Raw genomic sequence first — 23,049 nt, 5'->3', positions numbered from 1 at the left:
AAACTGCTCCAAGCGCTCCACATATGCCGACCACGATTCGGCGTCGAGCTTAAACTCATCCATTTTTCCGATACCAGCCATTTCTTGGAGCAAAGAAAGAAAATAATAATAATCTGCGAAACACTTACTGCAGCTAAATCAAACCGGAATTATCCTCGTCGCCAATTGTGATATATTGAGCACCACTTATACAAAGACACGATTTCACTCCACGTCTTTAATACCGAACCATGCTAGCCAACAACCATTATACATGCGGAGAAAACGTGTTCCCTTACATAGCAGTGCGCATGCCCCAAGGCGCCTAATACAGCAACACCATTAGGACATATTACTTGCAGCATTAACGGAACTGTTAACATAAGTTCAATACATCACACTAGTCTTGGTCTTTAACATCAATTAATTAATTAATAATCCAATATGTTTTGATATGTCAGAATATTCTGCAGCAGTAACAGAATTGCATGCTCTGGCGCTAAAGTCAGCTTGAAATTCCCGCTTATTTTCAGAAAATACATAACGTTAATGCACATTAGAAACTCACCAGGAACCCCAACAATCTCGGACACCTTGGTCCATGCATCATTTTTTTTATTTATGTCCCTGTATGCAAACAGGGACACGTCGTAAATTACTGGGAAACCCGCCACAGCAATTATTAACCTCTCCTCCATTCTGCATGGGACCTTCTTTGTTGCTTGATGGCGGTCGGCCATGGGAACTAATGTGGTCGGAACCAAAGTTTACAGGACTGCGTTATCTGGAATCTGCTCAAGCGGTGGACTTCTACATTTCGATTGGTTGCCGTCTAACCGCGTCATAGCTCATTACCATAAAGTTGACCTGATTTCAACTCTCCTTGACGCTCTCGCCGTCCAAGACGCGCCGCGCCGCTGCTCGCCGCCGGCTCACATTGAAAATGAATGATGCTACGTTCACACTGCGAGCGGCGAGAGCGTCAAAGCGACCGGAAGTCATTCATTCTCTATGGGAGGGAGCGTCGGGAGGCGTCGAGGAGCGGCGCGGCGCGGCGCGTCGCGATCTGAGCGGCGGGAGCGTCAGACAGAAGTTGAATCCAGTCAACTTTATGGTAATGAGCTGTGACGCGGTTGGGCGGCAACCAATGGGAATGTAGAGATGCTCCGCTAAAGAGAGCGCCGCAGAACATAAGCGTGTAAACTTTTGTTCCGACCCAACCGTTCCTAGGCACAATGGAGGAGAGACTTATTATTGTTGTGGCCGGGTACCCAGTTATATATGATGTGTCTCTGTTTGCATACAGGGACATAAATAAAAAAAATGAGGCATGGACTAGAGTGTCCGAAACAATCGGTGTTCCAGGTGAGATGGTGAAGTGCATAATATATTTTTTTGTGAAAAAGGAAGGAGATCAGTAGTAATTTTGGCGCCATAGCAGAGAAAACAGTGCAAATTGTCCGTAATGTTAAACCTATTTATAGCATTAGTGTTTGTCAAAACATAATTATGTGTTTTAGTAGAACTGTCGTGAAACATTTTAAGTACTATTTATGTTAACTAAAGAAACAAAGCACAAGCAACTACTTGGCGATCATCCATTGTGATCCAAGGTAAATTTAAAAAGAAGCGCTACACTATTTATAGGTAACATTTTCCCTCCAGAACGCTTGATTTTAAGTGGGAATGCAAATAACTGGCTCACAACAATATTTATTTGACAAATTATGTCCTATCAGGAGTCGGTGCAAAGATATAAGCTACACGTTTCTCACAAGTTCAAGTTCTCACAAGTTCTCAGAGCCTGGCATTCAGAGCGGCCTTGTCCCCGCCCACTCTATGACGCCAGAGAGCGTCTCCGGCGTTGGGTAGCGTCGCGTTCAGGGCGGCGGGAGCGACGGCTGGCGTCTTTGACGCTCGCGGTGTGAACGTAGCATGACTTCCGGCCACTTTGACGCTCTCGCCGCCGGCGGTGTGAACACACGGTTAATAGCAGCAGCGAAGCTGACACCCGCAAACAAAAAGCGTAATGTTCCTAACAGAGTGGCTGCGCTCTCCTGAAATCGTAAAGCTGAAAAGTTTTCAAATACAATATGTATTATATAACACGTTGGATAAATAGACGTAGTTTATTGTTGATTTCATGTTCGTTGAAGTTTCTGCATTTTAAAATATGTATAAAGTAATGTTATCTGTTATATAAATATACTCATGTGAAACAAAAAATGTACGTTTTCAGGGTTGCCAAATCTCAAGCATCTGGCATGACACTCACGCTTTCAGACTCATGCTGGAAATCTTATGGCAAATCTATTTTATTCCATTATAAAACCTAAAATTAACTACGTCAAAGGTGTATTTACACGGTTAAATACAAAAGCAGACTATTTACAAGGTAAGAAGCTGTTACATGTGTGCAGACATCTCGAATTGAAAATCTCACTCCAGCCAGCTGGCCGAAGTTCTATGTCACGTGACAATAAATAATGTCAAAACGTTTTTGAATTGTACTGAATTAATTTGATTGACAGTCAGGTACTGATTACATACAATGTTGATGCAACTAATAGGCTACTTAAATATATATCATACTATTAAATAGTTAGACATTATGATCTTCCGGACCTTTGCTTCAAGAATTGCTCTCTAACTGGACCTCTTTAAATTTTAGTTGAATACCCCTGGTCTAGAACATGTTATTCAAAACAGAAAAGTTATCCCATTCAATGAACTTGTCTCAAAATATGGAATTATCAATAGTAAATTTCTTGAGCAAGTGAAGTCCATTATTCAGGCAAGGTTCAATCCTAATCAGCTTAATTTAGAAATACCTCCATGGGTACTCAAATTTTTAAATCTCTCTTGCCATAAATTATTATCAAAATTGTATAAGTTATTGTCAAAAATAGATGACTCAATTTCCCCCCAACCTCAAAATGGGAACAAGATCTATCCATCGATTCAGAGCAAAACTTTTGGGAAACAAATATGTTTAAACACTTTCAAAATGACTAAAAGTCCCAACTTACAACTTATACAATACAAAACTCTCCATAGAAAACACTACACAGGACAAAAGATATTCCAAATGGGCCTTATACACTTAAACTTATGCACCCATTGCTGAGGTAACTTTGTGGAGAACTACATGCATGCCATATGGTCCTGCACACTGATGCAGAAGTTCTGGCAGAGGATATGTGAAGATCTATCAATATGGTTTAATTGTCATATCCCAACCTCACCCATTGCATTTTATGTGATGCAAGTGAATTAGATATGAAAGAAAATAAGGCGCTCATAATCCTTACTGCCTTAGTCATTTAATTTTAGATCACATAAGTCTGGAGAGAATGTCTGCTCCCTTCCGAAAAAATCAATTAAGTGAATTGGATTCTCATTGGTCCACACTGACCAATTCCATTATATATGGGGGGTGGTCGGCTGTGGTCTCATCTCCTCGTGGCGGGTGGTGGGGTTGGTCCCTCGAGCTATGGGCATCTAGTGGCTTCTTGGGGCTGGGGGGCTGTGGCTACCGTCTTGTGATGTCTCGGTGTCTGCCCTGGCTGGTGGTGGTGGGTGAGAGCTTGGGTGGGTGCTGCCTGGCGGTCATGGGGGGTCTGGAGTGCTGGTGGTGGCAGGGGCTGGCCCTGGGATGGGTGGTTGGCCTCTTCGGTGTGGGCCTAGGTACAGCCGTCCGGAAGTCGTTTTCCATGGCCTCGCCAAACTCCTCCCAAACCCGAGTTTTTGCCTCAGCGACCGCCGAAGCCGCATCCCGCTTGGCCTGCCGGTACCCATCAGCTGCCTCTGGAGTCCCACAGGCTGAATAGGCCCGATAGGACTCCTCCTTTAGCTTGACGGAATCCCTCACCACTGGTGTCCACCAGCGGGTTCGCGGATTGCCGCCGCGACAGGCACCGACCACCTTACGACCACAGCTCCAGTCAGCCGCCTCCACAATGGAGGCGGGGAACATGGCCCATTCAGACTCAATGTCCCCCGCCTCCCCCGGGACATGGGAAAAGTTCTGCCGGAGGTAGGAGTTGAAACTCCTCCTGACAGGGGATTCCGCCAGACGTTCCCAGCAGACCCTAACTATACGCTTGGGCCTGCCAGGCCTAGCCGGCTTCCTCCCCCACCAGCGCAGCCAACCCACCACCAGGTAGTGATCAGTTGACAGCTCCGCCCCTCTCTTCACCCGAGTGTCCAAGACATGCGGCCACAAGTCCGATGACACGACTACAAAGTCGATCATCAAACTGCGGCCTAGGGTGTCCTGGTGCCAGGTGCACATATGAACACCCTTATGCCTGAACATGGTGTTCATTATGGACAATCCAGGTCTCACTGTCATTGCCCACGTGAGCATTGAAGTCCCCCAGCAGAACAAGAGAGTCCCCAGAAGGAGTGCTCTCCAACACTCCTTCCAGAGACTCTAAAAATGGGGGTTACTCTGAACTGCCGTTCGGCGCATAAGCACAAACAACAGTCAGAACCCGTCCCCCCACCCGAAGGCGAAGGGAGGCTACCCTCTTGTCCACCGTGGTAAACCCCAATGTACAGGCGCCCAGCCAGGGGGCAATAAGTATGCCCACCCCCGCTCGGCGCCTCTGCCCGCAGGCAACTCCTGAGTGGAAGAGGGTCCAACCCCCTTCAAAGAGACTGGTTCCAGAGCCCAAGCCGTGCGTCGAGGTGAGCCCGACTATGTCTAGCCGGAATTTCACAACCTCGCGCACCAGCTCAGGCTCCTTCCCCATCAGAGAGGTGACATTCCGTGTCCCAAGAGCCAGCTTCTGCAGCCGAGGATCGGACCGCCAAGGTCCCCGCCTTTGGCCACTGCCCAGCTCACAACGCACCCGACCCCTATGGCCCCTCCTATGGGTGGTGAGCCCATTGGAAGGGGGACCCACGTGCCTTGTTCGGGCTGTGTCCAACCAGGCCCCATGGGTATAGGCCTGGCCACCAGGCGCTCGCCATCGAGCCCCACCCCCAGGCCTGGCTCCAGGGGGGGGCCCCGGTGACCCGCGTCCAGGCAAGGGAAAACATGTTTCCAATATTTTTCTCATCATAAGGGGTCTTTTGAGCCACACTTCGTCTGGTTCCTCACCCCGGACCTGTTTGCCTTGGGTGACCCTACCAGGAGCATAAAGCCCTGGGCAACTTAGCTCCTGGGATCAATGGAACACGCAAACCCATCCACCACGATTTATTTTTTGGTTAAATTTGTTTTAGCCTTGACCAGCCTTATGTGATTGTGCATTATGAAGGGATTTTCCTGGGCAGTGGCAGGACAGAATACTCTCCAGCCTCTGACTGACATGCATGAAGGCGACCTGCAGCAGAAATAAGCTGGTATGAGAGATACGTGTCTGTACCTGGGAAGCCAAGAGGAGCAGGAGTGCTCAGGGTCTGGTGTAGAGAACAATACAGGAAACACAGGAACAGAGAGCAGAGAGAGCACCAGGGAGGGACAGAAAGGGCAGGGTGAATTAGTAAAGCGGTGGTGACATTCATTCTGTTGACATCAGTCATGTGACTTGACCTCAAATACACAAAAATACGGAAGAAGCTGATAATGGAGAGCAGAGAAAAAAGTACATTATGTTGATTATGTCTGCCCAGTCTGTATAGAAAAATGTGACTCAAAATTCCAGCGTTTGGAAATGGGGGGTTTGGGAGGTGATTCAGAAATGACCATAGACCAAAGAGACAGATAGATAAGACAGTAGATAAGCCAAGCAATGCCAATGTGGCGGTCATGCTAACTAAGGGTGGGGGCATCTCAGAGTGCCCCCCTCAAGATGGCAGGGAGATCATAACCCCCCTCCAGGAGAGTCAAGCAAGGGGAATGCCATCGATAGAAAAGTTTGCCTGATTTTATCAGTCAGACGGGGACCAGCCTTGTTTACAAGCTATAAGAATGTCTGTAAATAAGGCCAGTGACCACTTTCCGAGAACAAAAAAATGAGCGGAACTGTAAACAGAGTGATGTATGTTTTCTCTCTGTGTCAGTGTCATGCCACCTCCCGCCTGATCGGCTTCCTCTCCCAAGTGCCTGGTTCCTGTTTACAGGCGAGGTGTTTTTCTCAGAGCCCCACCAGCGCATAAAAGACCATCTTCTTCTGAAGCCCTCAGAATCAGGGGTCTTAGAAAACCTTGTATGGTCTTTACCAAACAATTATCCATCAATATAACTAGTGGAAACTCACCTGACTGCCTCAATGTCCTTGAAAGGCCTGGACAAAAACAAGAACAACATAGGGAACCAATTAGAATAAGCTGGCATCCCGATATAAAATTGTCAAAAGAAATTCGAAATTCCAAAAAGTATGCATGACATTTGTTTGCTTTGAACCCAATGCCTAACATGCAAACCAAAAGGTATGTGAACTCAGTCTTAATACAGAACATAGAGGAAGTGAGAGCTGAGTGCAGGCAGAAGACCTCAGCTGAGATGAGAGGCCACATTCAGTGATGCGTTAGCCTGGTATGTCAGTGCCAAGGGTAGCACTCTGCTCCCCCATCTGACGGTCCCAGTCTGTTCTTCAGATTCCCTGCCTCTTAAATCCCATTATTAAATCTCATTACTGTGGCAACTTATACTGAGAAACCCCTAATGAACAAGCAACACCTTTCCTCACGTTGACGTCTTCAACATTTTAAATGTCAGTTCCTCATTGCGAGAATGATCTGAATCAGATTTTCTCTGTCATATTCCAAATTTCCCAGAAATCCTCCAACTTCAAATAACAGAACCCAACCTTCACACAGCGGTCCCCTCATCTGTGTGCCGGACTTTGCTATGATAAAGCAGTGTGGGCACCATATTTCTCATGGCAATTAAAAAAAAAAAAATTATACTGCTATTTCACCCACTCAAAGAACACTCCGACTGTCCTTTCTGTACCATAAAGTCATCCATTACTTTTGCCCATAAGTTTAGTCTCTAATAAAATGCTAATCAGCTCATACATACCAGAAATATTAACTTCTTTATAGATGCTTGGCCACACATAATATTTGATAACTATAAATACAATAATAATCATAATCTTAGAAATATTAATTTAAGTCTCACTTATTGAAGACTCCCCATCGCTTAGCTGTGAAAACAGAGCTACTTAGATACCTGCTGACTCCTCCACAAGGAAGGGGTCCTCCTTCCCCTCTTCTCTGTCCTCGATGTGGTCGTACGTGATCTGAGGGACAGACAGTCCTCGGTCGGCACCCGCAGAACCATTGTCTTTGGAAGCCTTGGGCTTCCGTTTGTAACGTTTGCTCTGAGGAGACAGGGCATGTCTGACCGTGAATACAGGGTGGCTATTTTAAGGTGAGTTACCTTTAATTACTCTGCTTTCTGAAACTTCAAATTAATCAGAGCTAATTTGAGAAAAAACATAATTTTGTCCTTATCTCCATGAAAATGATCTCTACCATCAATACAGTTTCATTGTCATTTCACCTTACACATGTTTGCAGCAAAATGAAAGGCTTTTGCACACTTAATTTAACAAAGTGTTTAATAACATTTACTGTTAGAATAACATTTACTGTAAAAAAACAGGGGCTGGACAACACAAAACAGATATTGTAGCATAATATAAGATTACACACACACACACACACACACACACACACGTACACACATACATACACATATACATACACATATACATACATAAGTAAGCATAAAGCAGTATAATATAATGCAAAACAAAGAATAATAGTGCAACACAGTGTCAGTGGTTGGTTTGTGGTAGATGAGCTGGAATTCAAGTAATGATTTTCATACTCTTGTTGTCAGTGATGGTCTGAATCTCATGCCACATGCATCAAGGGTCTTTATTTTCCCGTGTTTCTGTCCTCTTAGAGACATTATTGTGATTATTCCTGGCTGCCACAGCTTTGTCAGATCAAAAATCTTCATTGTGTACTTTTATCAGGTGGATCCCCTCATTTATCCATAGTTTTGGTTTGGGGAGTCTTGATAGTATTCTCGACACCACCCTGGTATATACCTTCAAGTCTGTATCCTTTAAAATACTATACTTGAGTGGTATGTAACTTTTGGTACAGTGAGAGCTACTTTTACAAAGAAAATATCTCTGGGGAGGTAATGAGGCGTGATGGTATCGGGGGGGAGGAGTGGTCCCCCTTCATAATTTTGCTGTGGGGACGTGAGAGTGTTGCAATCAACTATGAATGTCTTGGAGGTCGACCCCTGCTCAAGTCGATATTTTCAAAGTATCTCTAGAGGGCTGAACCTGATTGGTTAGAACATGCTTTAGCAGATCTAATAAGCAATGTGACTTTTTAGTTTTCTGAAGGAACATTGAGTGGTCAGACAGCCCAATCCCATGTAGCCATGCTGGATGTTCATGGAACCAAGGTACAAAATATATTTTCTTGCAGGACTGGAAACATGCTGGTAAAGACCAGGGAATGTTCATTCAAGCTCGTTGACTGTATATTTACATAATGACATCAGCATAAACATACTTACTTAACCTTGAAATATGTAACACTCAACTTAATTTCCAGTTACGTAGACTTGACTTTTTACCTCATTTAAAATGTCATCCATCACTCTGTGTTATTTTTACTTAGCTCATGCAAGCCCAGCACTGCTTGGCAAAACAAAGCTTGTCAAAGCGAAAAATTTGAAAAGGCAGAAAAAGGAAATGGAATCAGTGTCCAGAGACATTTACTCAGAAATATGAGCAGAGTGCTCGCTACACACGAGCCTTTGGGGGAAGAAACACCCCACATTTTCCCATAAAAACAGGAGCAGCAGGTGGCATGGCAGTCAAATAATCAAAATGGTCCTCTGTCTACCCTACAGGGATTTGTCTTGTGTTCTAATAACTTATCTTTTACACTGGTTATTGTGCACCTCCTCCTCCCCTTCCCCGCCCCCAGTGAAGCCAGGACCCAAACAAATCAGAGGAATATTTTGTATTTCCCCATTTTGGTTGTGAGGTTCACAATTCTACACTTTAGCTTTCCTCCTAAAAATGAGAAAAGCAAATATAAACATTAACAGCTGAGCTGTCATCTGCCTTATGTCAATTTCCCCCGTTTGCACTCTACCTCGCACCTTAAAATTGCACAGTGTTACCCACGTGTGTATATTTATAATCTTTCACATTTGTATTTCTTGTACAGTGTAATTTATTGTTTGTATAGTGTCGCTTATTGTCTGTGTACGAGAGAGTATCAAGCTGCCGGAAACAAATTCCTTGTGTGCTCCAGCACACTTGGCGAATAAAAGCTGATTCTGATTCTGATAAAAAAAAACATACAAATCTAAAAATTGGATCTCAGCATCTGTTAAGGGCATCACTAATGTAACCCAAACAGCAGCACACAGCAGTGAAGAGAAATAATTGAATTAAATATATTTATTTGAGGGTTTCTACAACCATTCAAGTATTTCAGATCATAAAGATGAAGAACTGCCAGTGACCACATGATCCCCCGAAAGCTGAGCTATTGAGCAGTGACCACCTGACCCTGAGGGAACTGAGCTACTGAGCAGTGACCAGTTGACCTTCAGGGAGCTTCTGAGGAGAAACCACATGAGCCTCAATATCTAAAAAAAATATAATGTTGCAGGTCAAGGACTTGAGGTCAGGTTTCACCATGACCTGACTTTCACTCTCCCAGAACAGATACAATGGAAGTTTCTTTTTGGTGTTATGTGACATCATAGTGCCTGATTGTGTCTTTGTGAGCAGCAAACAAAGACACCAATGACCCTGTTGTCCAAGGGCGTAGGTTTGGTTTCAACATTTGTAGGGGCCAAATCCACCTTGAGCCCCTTGCCCCCCTAAACACACACAGTACCCCCACAACATGTCGCTACCATCAATACCCAAATCTATGCCCTTGCTGTTGTCCAGGAGGCCCTGCCCTTGAGGTGTCACCAACACAGGCTGATTCCTTACTGGAAAAACCCACATGTCTTATTCAGCAGCTTCAATTCACGCCCCTGTTTCTATGAAGAACAAAACTTTTCATGCAAATTTAAAACTAAATAAAAATGGAAGCACAATATTTGAATTATTCACACTTAGAGGACAGGAGCAAATTCGAACTGGTATAAATTTTGATGAATCAAGTCTTAAATGGAGTACCCAGAGGTGTCTTTAGTAATTTAATTACCAGGTGTTTGTTCTGTGTGTGCTTCCATTTCCAGCGCTCCATGGCAACACGACACTGCTCACCTTGTGTGTTGTACATCAGATAGTCTTTCATTAAAAAAACTTTTCAGAATGCTGACAAAGATCAAGAATATGAACTGACAGTCCAAGATAAGACATGTTAATGCTCTAGATTCATATAGCAGCACACAGTAACACCCCAACCTGAGTATGCGAAAACCAAACTGAGATTACCAGTTTCCGGAAGTTGGGAGTAGAATCTTCTGAGCCAATGGTGGGGGTGAGGTCACTGGACAGAAAATACATCTTCCATGTTGCCGGATATCCGTCTGGCTTCTCAGCTGCATAACAGCGCCACAGATTCTGGAGACAGAGAAGAGGTAATCAGAGGTCCTGCCTCAACACACGCACATAAAGATGCACATAAGCATAGCAGTTCATTGTCTTCTGCCTTCAGTGATCCAAGTGGTCATTTCTGGATTTGCCATAGGGTTTGCATAGGCTAACAGACCTCTGGGCTACTGAGTGATGTTCCTGAAGATGGTTGCTGCTGTATGAGAATCCTAAATTTACTCAATACCATTAGTCACCTGGAATCCCTCAGAACAGTATCAGAACATCATTCCTCCCTTTTAGGGGTCAGTATTCAGTAAAGCATCAGGATAAGAAGAGCACCTTGATGTTACTGTACCCAGATACCCTAACTCTACCTGGCAGGGGTGCCGGAGGACCTTGGCCTACCACAGCCCTCCAGTACCTGAATGAGGGATGCGGCGGCAGGGATCTGCCTGTTGAAGTGCTTCTGCCTCTGCTTCTGTTGCACCTTTAGAGCGAAGCCAGAGCCCAGAATCCCCTGCAAAAAGAAACCAATCAGAAAGGCCTCACTTCCCAAAAAGGAGTGTTTTCAGCCTCATTCAGCAACATAATTATAGAACAGTGACACTTTATTTGTCCTGGTGGGGAAGTCTTTTTTGTGTACCCCATGAGTCATACAGACAAATTTACAGGTGAGACAAATTTGGGGAGGGGGGGCTGTCACAGCTCAGGGTAAGCTAGTGTGCAGCACCCCTGCATCAGTCTGCCAGTCCTGGGATTTCAATCTGTGAGCTTCTGATCCCATCCTAACATGCTGAGCCACACCCCCTCCCTCCCCAAAAGCCACTAATTATTTTCAAAAGTGAGTTACATAACCAGCACACATAGGCTACGTGTGCAGGATTTCTGATCCACAGGTCAGTCTGCTTCCATAAGTCTCAACAGGGCTAAAGGGGTTAGGGTTAGACACCACCATCTGCCGCAGCAGCGCCCAGCTGGGAGCAATATATAATAATGGAACCAGTCAGACATACCAGCCCCCTCTGCCATGTGACCCATCAAGAGGATGAAGAGAATGGCTGGTTACCGCAGGCAAGGCGAAGAAGGAGATGGCGAACACACTGAAGCACGACGCTATGGTTTTCCCGATCCAAGTCTGTGGGACCTTGTCTCCATAGCCAATGGTTGTCACGGTTACCTGCACACAAGCATCGGGATATACAATCAGATTCCATAATAAGTAAATCGTTGGTCACTTGTCTTAAAGCTGCACCCAAGACCACTTCAATGTTGCTGAGGTTGTACCTGAGCAATGTGTGAAACCATAAATCTGCTGCATCAAAGGAATTAAAATGTGCTGGATGCGGTTACAATCCATAGTAATTACAGCAAGTATAAAGTCAGCACGCAAATGAATTTCATGAGCAACCCTTTTATAAGCCTATTCTGCTAAATTGTAAGCCACTCTTGGCACAGAGGAGGTCAGTCACAGGGGTTGTGTTGACTTTCATCCCCAATAAAGATGAGGAGTGATGTAAGAAGAGGCCTCTAGCACAAGCCCAGTGACTAACAAGAGCAAGGAGCGTGGAGGTAACCGCAAGCAGCCCCAGTAAATGCAAAGTTCTGAGCTTTACATTTATAAGAGCACTTTGTGGGCAATTATCCATAAGCCTCTCTCTCTCTCTTTCTCTCTCTTTCTCACTCTCTTGTGTGAGCTATGATTCCAGGTTACTGGCAGTGATGAAAAGAGGGTCATTATGAAATACAGAAGTAACGATTGACAGCACTGGTGTACCTGAGCCCGCTGCTATGGAAGCCCATCCTCCTGACCCTGCTCTCCAAGAAGGGCAAAGGGCTTCAGTTACAAGCTAAGCCTAGAGCCCCAGGGAAGATCTGAGAAGGGATTTCTGTAACCACAAGGGCAGCCAAGTCTATTGGCTCTACAGCAAAGACAATAGAGTAACAAAAAGGGGTAATCCTGCACTTGGAAATCTAATTAAAAGAACAAAAGGGCTAAAAACCAGCAGAAAACAGAGGATGTTAAATTGTTTTGCAGCATATATGGCTGCACACTAGCTTACCCTGGCTCTCATTACCAGGAATTACTTGTTCTGAGGTGGGCCTGGTGTTCTGGCAGTGACTCAGTCCCTATTCCTGAGTAGGCAGGGCTACCTTTTGTGGCACCATTTATAACTGACTGCAGAAAAGAAGGAAGATGAACCCATTCCTACAGCCCCATTCATGGAACATTTATGCATTTACTTCCCCCTACCGGTACAACTTTGGAGTGCTGGTCATTCCATTTTAATTCAACAAATGGCCTTTGCATCACTTTTGATTTTGATGATATTTGACATGTGAGCTACACATATGTTCCAGAGCTCAGAAATATGTTTTGTTTGCTATTTTTTTTTTAATTCCCTTTACAATTTAGCACATTTTCTATACCACAGATAGCAAAAGAAAAACACAATTCTGAGCTATAACTATTTTTAACTATTAAAGCACAACTATAGCTCATTGGAATGCTCAAAAGTTTAAAATGACCTCCCTAGATCTATTTGTGCTTAGAAGATAAGATTTGAGTACGATTTTCCCCAAGTAGGACAGTGTAAAAAAATCATGTGACAAAGGGAAGGCATAGTTAGAGAAGAGGAGACAACAGGGAGGAATAAAACTGGGACATTGGTGGCACAAAACACACATGAAAACAATACCAGCATCCGGTCTTGGAAAGGGTTACAAAGGGGTGTGTCGTATGGGGCCAGAAGAAGGAGCATATCCCTACCTTATATTAGCTATACTGAAGCTCAGTCCTGCAGTCTGTGCTAACTAACACAACAACTGCAGCTAGAGAAAGCTTTACCCCCCTCCATTTATCTCTCTAAAGATGTGGTCCAAGTTCAAGTGTTGGTCTATCTAAAATGTACTTTCATTGAATGATTACCAGTGACTCTCCCAGCAGCAGTTCAAAGAGTGATGACAGTAATCTTCTGTAGGACCAGGACTGAGGAGGCTAAGGTGCCTTACCACACCCCACCACAGGGCGTCTGCGTAGCTCGAGAAATCCGTCTTCCCCTCCTCATCTACAGCATCCTTTTCAGCCAGATACACAAAGTAGGAGGAAAAGATCAGGCCAAGGAATCCGATGTACAGCGTGGTTATCAGCTCCTGGAACAAGGAACCACAAATAACCATTGAACATTTCTCGCTCTGTGAGGATTTCTCTAAAACCACGAGCAGAATACCATTTTTCCTTTCTACCATCAAGGTGCAACAATAAATCTGACTTAAATGTGCTTTGTGTGGTATTGGTTAGCTTCATTGTGTTTAAGAATCCCAAAAACCACCCTTGAGCAACTGATCTCATTATCAACCTTATATTTCATCTTATTGTGGGAGGGGGAATGAGCGTAAATGACAGGACAGATTATCACCTTGAATTATATACAGGTGTGCAAAGTGAAAGGAAAAGAAAACGAAGGAGTGACTTTGATGACATTTGCCACATACTGTTTGCCCATGTAGCCATAATGCTGCATTGTCTCATGATACATTTTGGGGACAAAGTGTGTGCTGGTTATAAGAACATTCCCAAAATGTAGGGGTTTGGTTCACTGCATGTGAATTTGTCTGGCTTGCTGGCCATTTCAGGAAAGCCATGTTCACATCAGGGAGAACACCCTCTGATCCCCATTATGGTGAATGTGCATTATGGAATACACAGGAACTAGGCACAGAACTTTGATCTGTTTCCATTGTTAAGCGTTTGCAATCCTCCACATAAAGATAGCAAAACATTCTTAAGGACACTTTTTTCCATGTGACACATTTGGATATGGAACAATCTTGTGAATACATTATAATAATAGTAATAATAATAATAATGTGTTATGTCTAATTAAAATTATTAATTTCAGGCAAATAGAAACCTCCAGGGAATGTGCCACAAATTGCCGGGAATACTAACTGAAGGGCTTCCTTCATGCCATATTGCAATATGCCATTTAAAAACTGTTTTTCACACCATATGCATTCCAAACAAAACCTTGTACCCTGAAAAACAAGGCAAGTAAGGTTCACCTGCCGATGGATGAAAACTACAGATCCCAGAAGCCTCCAGGTGCCACCTTGTCGATCCATGTGTAGCATGCGAAGAATCTGTAGGAATCGTATCCCCCTGCAGGATTGGGAGTGGAAGAGGCTTCAGAAAGTCAGCTTCAAAGTATTGTATATCTGTCGGTCTCTAATCAATAGAATAAGAGGTCTATTCCATCAGACAAGAATATGGAATACAACTCTTTCATGCACAGTTCCCTTCTGAACTTAATTACAAATGCCATGGTAGCATGTCTTCAGAATTAAGAATATTTTGTCTTGTTTATGCATGACAAAATTGCCTTATAAGAAGCCACAGACAAATTTACAGGTGAGACAAATGCATTAAAAGGTAAGGTAATAGGCTTATAAATCTGCTGCCTCGGCTGGAAGCGGTTGGCATTCCTTTTTTTTTTTTGCAGAACATACACACTAACTCTACAGAGCCTGCAGGAGTCCTTACATCAAATTAAAAACTGATGGTTTTAAATTAACCAGCTAAATGGTATTAACTCCTCTCTCCCACCAACACATTCACACCAGGAGCCTCAGCTCAAGCTGTACCTGATGGCAGATGTTGCGAACACCTGGCCATTAGATCCAACCCCAAGGACAATGATCGAGGCGATCACTACAATCAGATCTGTTAGAAACACAGACCATTTAACAAACTCACTGATCACTGCCTCACAGATCATTTAATAGACTGAAATGTGCTGAAAAGCACAGTTATTACAGTGAAAAATACAAATCATTAATAATCATGTAATAAACTCAAACAAGTCAACATATTAAGAATTTATGCAGTCAATTTTAAGTATTCATTCTAATTCAATCTACAAAACAATCATACAAATGTAAATGTACTTTATCTTTGATTTTTAGTTTGTTGCTAAGTAAACACATTTGTTAAAAAGAAACTGGTTCACACACAACCCATTTATAGAGTTTAATCGGAGCCGTTTCAGTAAAGTTCCATGGCAAAGGGTCTAAAATCCCTTATGGGACTTGAACCAGGATCCAAGTCTGGGTAACCTCTGGAGTGTCATTCACTGTGCAGTGATGAACACTCATTAAAAACAATCACCTACAGTCAGTCCTGCTACAATGTGACTAACGCGTTCCTGAAAAACCATGTGTTCACTAAAATTGCACTAAATAATGAATTAAGTAATAAAAACAGTGATTCCAGTGGGCAATAATGTTATTATATGCATTTAAAATAAGAAATAATAATAATAATATATTCAGAAATTATATCATAAATGTACTTTCAGTCTCATGAGAATTACCTAGTAACTTTAACCTAAAGTCCCAAAATTACTAACCTATCGAGTGCAGAGTTGGGAGTAGTGAGCCACAGCCACCATGCGGCCAGGCACGCACACAGCACAAGGCCAGTGGATTAGAGTATGTGGAGGGGCAATGAAGGCAACATGGCTATAGTTTATGATGAGCAAATGTAAGTGATGTAATGGATGTAGCATACAAAAAGTTCCATTGGTTTAAATTTGAAAACAGGTTCGACCAATTCACTGAAAAGAACCAGTTCAAACCAGTAGTGTATCCCACTAAGACCGTATCACGTTGTAGTTTGTGTAGTGCTTTCTCTCCAACAGAAAATCGCACAAATACAAATGCGATTCCAAGTTGAATTGGACTTGGGTACTAATGTATGAATTAGTAGCAACAGATTTGCGGTGTGATAACACGCACTGTTGCAGGACTGACTGCAACTACAAACAATTTACAGGAAATGACTTTATGACCTCTGCCCCCCCCCACCCCACCCCCCCGAGATGTGTTCCACGGTCCACGGCACTCTAAATCCACAACTTTAAAACTCTAAATAGTAACCTACTTTCCCCAGTGCCAGGTGTGTGAAAGTATATTCTGGAACAGGCTGAGAGGTTAAAGGTGAAAGTTCAGAGTTACCCATTACCTATTATGGAGATTGGCTTCCTGGCAAAGCGAAGTCTGCCTCTGATGCCCACATATTTACTTCGGCAGCCCGCTGACCACAGCCGAACCACATACTCCGTCCCAAAGAAGACCACCAGGACTATTTCCTGTGAACCAAACAATGTGGGAGAGACATAAAGTGTTTGGATAGAAAACAAATTTCAATACGCTCATTAGTATTGCATTCTATCTAATACTGGCTGTCAGTCAGGTCTGGGATCATTTAATGCTGAAGTTCCTCTCCACAAATTGTCATCTTAATGTGGTGGAGGGGTTTGGGTGCCTCCATGATCCATGTTGGGAACAATTGCCCCTGGTAGGGTCCCCCAAGGCAAAGTGGTCCTAAGTGAGTGTCCAAAGTATGATTAAAAAATCTTTGTGATGAAAAAGCAAGGACCATGTAACCTCGCCTGGATTAAGGACAGAGGCCCCGCCCTGGAGCCCGGCCTGGGGGGTAGTTTGCAAGCAATTGCTTGGTGGTCAGGTCCGTACACACAGGGCCTGCCTGGGAATGCCCTGAGCTTCATGGGTCCACCCTCCTGTGGTCCCATCACCTGCAGGGAGGGCCATGGGGGTCTGATGCATTGTGAATCAGATGGCAGTCAAACGTAGGGGCCTTGGTGGACTGATCATAGGCTACCAAAACTAGTTTTAGGCACATGGAATGTAACCTCTCTGGTGGGAAAGAAGCCTGAGCCAGTGCAGGACGTACACTAGAGAGATACATATAGGGGGCAGCGTGTTCAGTGGGCTAAGCCTGTGTGCCTGTAATCACAAGGTTGCCGGTTCAAAACCCGCTGGTTCAAACCCCTTAACCCCCAGCTCCTTGGGTGCCCCAACAGGTGGCTGCCCTTCGTGGACAACTTACTCCACAAAGAGCAAGTTGAGGGAGGCGTAAAAAAGACAATTTCCCCACAAGGATTAATAAAGTCCATCCATCCATCCATCATCTTCCGCTTGTCCGGGGTTCGGGTCGCGGGGGTAGCAGCTTCAGCAGAGGCACCCAGGCCTCCCTCTCCCCAGCTAACCCCACCAGTTCCTCGGGGGGGACACCGAGGCGTTCCCAGGCCAGCCGAGAGATATAATCCCTCCAGCGAGTCCTGGGCCTGCCTCGGGGCCTCCTCCCTGTAGGACAGGCACGGAAAACCTCTCCGGGTAGCCGCCCAGGAGGCATCCGCACCAGATGTCCAAACCACCTCAACTGGCTCCTTTCGACGTGAAGAAGCAGCGGTTCTACTCCGAGGCCCTCCCGGATATCCGAACTTCTCACCCTATCCCTAAGGGAGAGCCCAGACACCCTGCGGAGAAACCTCATTTCGGCCGCTTGTATTCGCGATCTCGTTCTTTCGGTCATTACCCATAGCTCATGACCATAGGTGAGGGTAGGGACAAAGATGGACCAATAGATCGAGAGTTTGGCTTTTTGGCTCAGTTCTTTCTTAGCCACGACGGATCGGTTAAGCGCCTGCAGAACTGCAGACGCCGCTCCGATCCGTCTATCCAACTCCCGATCCCGCCTACCCTCACTCGTGAACAAGACCCCGAGATACTTAAACTCCTCCACTTGAGGCAGTACGTCTTCCCCAACCCGAAGAGGGCAAACCACCCGTTTCCGGCTGAGAACCATGGTCTCGGACTTGGAGGTGCTAATCCTCATCCCTGCCGCTTCGCACTCGGCTGCGAACCGCCCCAGTGCCTGCTGGAGATCCCCAGCAGATGAAGCCAACAGGACGACATCGTCTGCAAAAAGCAGCGAGGCAATCCTGAGGTCACCAAACTGGACACCCTCGACGCCTTGGCTGCGCCTAGAAATCCTGTCCATAAATATGATAAACAGGACCGATGACAAAGGGCAGCCCTGGCGGAGCCCAACACGCACCTGGAACACGTCCGACTTATTGCCGGCAATGCGGACCAAGCTTCTGCTCCGTTCGTACAGGGACTGGATCGCCCACAACAGTGGACCCCGGACCCCATACTCCCGAAGCACCCCCCACAGAGCACCTCGGGGAACCCGGTCGTAAGCCTTTTCCAAATCCACAAAACACATGTAGACTGGATAGGCAAACTCCCAGGCCCCCTCCAGTACCCCTGCAAGGGTATAAAGCTGGTCCAGTGTTCCACGACCAGGACGAAAACCGCATTGTTCCTCCTGAATCCGAGATTCGACTATCGATCTCACCCTCCTCTCCAGTACCCTGGAATAGACCTTCCCAGGGAGGCTGAGAAGTGTGATCCCCCTGTAGTTGGAACACACCCTCCGGTCCCCTTTCTTAAATAAGGGGACCACCACCCCGGTCTGCCAATCCAGCGGCACTGTCCCTGACCTCCACGCACTGTTGAGAAGGCGTGTCAGCCACGACAGCCCCACAACATCTAGAGCCTTCAGGTACTCCGGGCGGATCTCGTCCACCCCCGGGGCCCGGCCACCACGGAGTTGTTTAACCGCCGCGGCCACCTCAGCCTCAGTGATGGGCAAGCCCCCCCCAGCACCCTCGGGCTCTACGCCCTCAGATGTCTCAAAGGCAGTATGCGTAGATGTATCGGAGGCAGGGTTGAGGAGGTCCTCAAAGTATTCCTTCCACCTCCGGATGATGTCCCCAGATGAGGTCAACAGCCCCCCCCCCCCCCACTATAAATAGTAGGAACCAGGAGCTGCTTCCCCCTCCTGATACTCCGTATGGTTTGCCAGAACCTTTTTGAGGCTGACCGAAAGTCACTTTCCATGGCCTCACCGAACTCCTCCCACACCCGGGTTTTTGCTTCTGTGACCGCCCGAGCCGCGTTCCGCCTGGCCCGCCGGTACCCGTCAGCTGCCTCCGGAGACCCCCGGGCTAATAATTCCCGGTAAGCCTCCTTCTTCAGCTTCACGGCCCCCCTCACCTCTGGTGTCCACCATCGGGTACGGGGGTTACCGCCACGACAGGCACCGACCACCCTGCAGCCACAGCTCCGTACGGCCGCTTCCACAATGGAGGTCCGGAACAGTGTCCATTCGGACTCAATGTCCCCTACCTCCCTCGGCATGCAGTCGGAATTCTGCCGGAGGCACGAGTTAAAGCTCCAGCGAACAGGAGCCTCTGCCAGACGTTCCCAGCAGACCCTCACTATACGCTTGGGCCTACCAGGTCTGACCGGCTTCCTCCCCCGCCACCTGAGCCAACTCATCACCAGGTGGTGATCAGTTGACAGCTCTGCCCCTCTCTTTACCCGAGTGTCCAAGACAGAGGGCCGCAGATCAGTTGATACGATTATAAAATCGATCATCGACCTGTAGCCCCGGGCATGTTCGTACCATGTCCACTTATGGACACCCTTATGCTCGAACATGGTGTTCGTTATGGACAAACCATGCATTGCACAGAAGTCCAATAACTGAACACCACTCGGATTCAGATCAGGGAGGCCGTTCCTCCCAATCACCCCCTTCCAGGTCACACTGTCATTGCCCACGTGAGCGTTGAAGTCCCCCTGCAAAACGATGGAATCCCCCCGCGGCACACCAAATAGCATACCGCTAAGGGAATCCAAGAAGGCCGGCTACTCCGAACTGACATTCGGCGTATAAGCGCAGATGACAGTCAGAGACCTATCCCCGACCCGAAGGCGCAGGGAAACAGCCCTCTCGTTCACTGGGGTAAACTCCGATGTTAATGCACCGAGCTGTGGGGCCACCAATAGCCCTACCCCAGCCCGGCGTCGCTCACCCGCCGCAACTCCAGAGTAAAAGAGCGTCCAGCCCCTCTCCAGGAGATTGGTTCCAGAACCCAAGCTATGTGTTGAGGTGAGCCCGACTATATCTAGTCGATACCTCTCAACCTCACGCACAAGCTCAGGCTCCTTCCCCACCAGAGAGGTGACATTCCATGTCCCGAAAGCCAGTTTTGTCAGCCGGGGATCGGACCGCCAGGGCCTCCCTTGGCCGCCACCCAATCCACAATGCACCGAACCCCTGACATTCCCCTTGCGGGTGGTGGGCCCACCTGGGGACAGTCCCGCGTGCCTCTTTCGGGCTGTGCCCGGCCGGGCCCCACGGGCCAAGGCCCGGCCACCAGGCGCTCGCCAACGGGCCCCTCCCCCAGGCCTGGCTCCAGGGTGGGGCCCCGGTGACCCTAGTCCGGGCGAGGGAAACGGGACTTTGCTGTATAACTTTTTCATAGGGTTCTTTTGGATTGCTCTTTGTCTGGCCCCTCCCCTGGGACCTTTTTGCCTTGGGAGACCCTACCAGGGGCTATTGCCCCCGACAACCTAGCCCCCAGGTTCACGGAGGCACGCAAACCCCTCCACCACGATAAGGTGGCAATCCAAGGAGGAGCAGTATCGATTATTATTATACCATCTAGATATAGTGAGGCTCAGATTCTGGGGTCGCTCTTTATTTTCTTTTTACATGCTGCCATTAGTTAACGTGATGAGAAATCATAATGTTAATTATTACTCCTATGCCAACAACACCCAAATATACATTTCAGCTCTGTCTAATGACACTGCATCTATTGTCACTTTAGCTAAATGCTTTAAATAAGTAAAGACCTGGAGGACAAAAACTTAATATCACTAAATGCTCAGGAAACCGAGGCTGTTTTGTTTGGAGGCAAGTCTGTGGATAGGAATGCTATAATCTCTGCAATAACCCTCTATGGGGCTGAACTTTTCCCTCACCACCACAGCCCATGACTTAGGCATCATCTTAGATACAAGCCTCTCATTCAAATCACATGTGGATTCAGTATTAAAGGTGTGCTTCCTACAGCAACGTAACATTACCAAACTTTGACAGTACCTTACTATTCAAAACACTGAGAAATTGATACATGCCTTTGTATACAGTAGGTTAGACTTCTGTAATGCACACACTGCACATTAAACACCTTGCAATGTATTCAAAATGCTGCAGCTCAAATTGTCACCAGGAGCAGGAAGTTTGAACATATAAGCCCTCCTCTTATTTTCCTGCACTGGCTTCCTGTTAGGTTCAGGAATGACTTCAAAGTTCTCCTACTTACATATAAGGCACTTAAAGGTCTAGGACCTTACCTAACAGAATTACTTCATGTTTATAAGCATCATTGTCCACTCAGATCAAAGAATGCAGACTTCCTTATCTTTCCACATATAAGTAAAGTGACAGTTGGCGGTAAAGCATTCTGCTACAGGGCCTCTATATTGTGGAATGGTTTGCCAACCTATGTTTGGGATGCCAATTCAGTTTCAAATGAAGACCTATTACTTCGGTTTAGCTTGCCTGCAACTTAACACATAACAAACCATAACTTTGGCTGCTGGTGGTGCTGTACATGCCGTTTTTATCTACTATGCTTATTCATTAATGTGTCTGTGCATGTTCTGACCACCCATGCTCTCTGCCTTCATTCCCACATGTCAGGATGGTGCCCAGGGGATGCCCTGAGCTGGAGTCATGGTTCAGTCCCATGGATGGGTGACATTGTGGATATTGTGCATAATTCAATCTGCCACCCTACACAGTCTGATGTGGAGACCTCACTCATTGTTGGACTTAAACTTTGATCACAGTTTACACCTTGCTTTTAGCAAGCAAGCACTCTATTTCTTTTTCAATAATGTTTAGCATGTCCAGTGGGGTTGGGCAGCTCATGTACCTTGGACCCACAGAGGTTTTTTTTGGTTCCTCTCTTCCATTGTCCTCCAGCTTTCTTTCTTTCATTTCTTTGTCTTTCCCATTCCCTGTTTTTGCATTATTCTGACTTAATGATGTTGTGATGTATCACAACATACCCATGTAAAGCACCGTGGGGCAACTCTCTTGTGAAAAGCACTATATAAATATAATTTGAATTGAATTGAACTCCAGTAGAATTTCTTTCTGGCAAGCCGTCAGACAACTCAGGAAAGGGAAACAAAGATTTGTGCATGCTGTTTAAAGCAATGATGGAGAGCTGTTGATCACAGCTGGGCATTTAGTCAGTTGGTGTAAAGAGTACTTCAGGTACCTTTGGACTGGCAGACTGGGGTGGTGGTCCCAATCTTTAAGAAAGGGGACCAGAGGATGTGTTCCAACTCCAGAGGGATCACACTACTCAACCTCTCTGGGAAGGTCTAATGCCAGGGTACTGGATAGAGGGGTCCGTCCGTTGTTCAAACCTCCGATTCAGGAGGAAAAATGTGGATTTCGTCCTGGTTAAAGAATGCTGGATCAGCTCTTTAGCTTTACAAGGATACTGGAGGGTTCATGAAAGTTTGCTCAACCAGTCTACATGTGTTTTGTGGACTCATTGTCAGACTTATTCCCAGTGGGTACTGGACTTCACCAGGGTTGCCCTTTGTCACCGATTTCATTTATAATTTTTATGGGCAGAATTTCTAGGTGCAGCCAGCTGGTTGGTGGGGGTTCAGTTTGGTGACCTCATGACTGAGTCATTGCAGATAACGTGGTTCTACTGGCTTCATAGAGTTGTGACCTTCAGCATGCACTGGAATGGTCTGCAGTGTGAAGCAACCAGGATGAGGATCAGCACTTCCAATTATGAGGTCATCGTTCTCAAATGGAAAA

At 46.0% G+C, this 23,049-nt stretch overlaps 1 protein-coding gene and 1 long non-coding RNA gene across 2 annotated transcripts in view; one reads left to right on the top strand and one right to left on the bottom strand.

The window, feature by feature from the left end:
• Window positions 1–23,049, bottom strand: part of kcnq1.2 (potassium voltage-gated channel, KQT-like subfamily, member 1.2) — a 135,490-nt gene that overhangs the window by 98,548 nt on the left and 13,893 nt on the right. Inside the window, exons 4-12 of the mRNA XM_072710286.1 lie at window positions 16,498–16,624; window positions 15,120–15,198; window positions 14,541–14,637; window positions 13,488–13,628; window positions 11,545–11,655; window positions 10,900–10,995; window positions 10,377–10,505; window positions 7,109–7,259; window positions 6,189–6,215 (exon numbers count right to left, since the gene is read on the bottom strand). Of these exons, the coding sequence (XP_072566387.1) occupies window positions 6,189–6,215; window positions 7,109–7,259; window positions 10,377–10,505; window positions 10,900–10,995; window positions 11,545–11,655; window positions 13,488–13,628; window positions 14,541–14,637; window positions 15,120–15,198; window positions 16,498–16,624 (958 nt within the window). The remainder of the gene's footprint in view (window positions 1–6,188; window positions 6,216–7,108; window positions 7,260–10,376; window positions 10,506–10,899; window positions 10,996–11,544; window positions 11,656–13,487; window positions 13,629–14,540; window positions 14,638–15,119; window positions 15,199–16,497; window positions 16,625–23,049) is intronic.
• LOC140588315 (uncharacterized) lies at window positions 923–12,207 on the top strand. Its single transcript, XR_011989680.1, has 3 exons — window positions 923–1,344; window positions 11,980–12,047; window positions 12,185–12,207. It is a non-coding gene; the product is annotated as an uncharacterized lncRNA (long non-coding RNA).

Source organism: Paramormyrops kingsleyae, chromosome 3 (assembly GCF_048594095.1).
Source record: "Paramormyrops kingsleyae isolate MSU_618 chromosome 3, PKINGS_0.4, whole genome shotgun sequence".
NCBI lineage: Eukaryota > Metazoa > Chordata > Actinopteri > Osteoglossiformes > Mormyridae > Paramormyrops > Paramormyrops kingsleyae.
The sequence above is the reverse complement of the archived record's forward strand: the minus strand, read 5'-3'. Positions and strand labels throughout refer to the sequence as shown.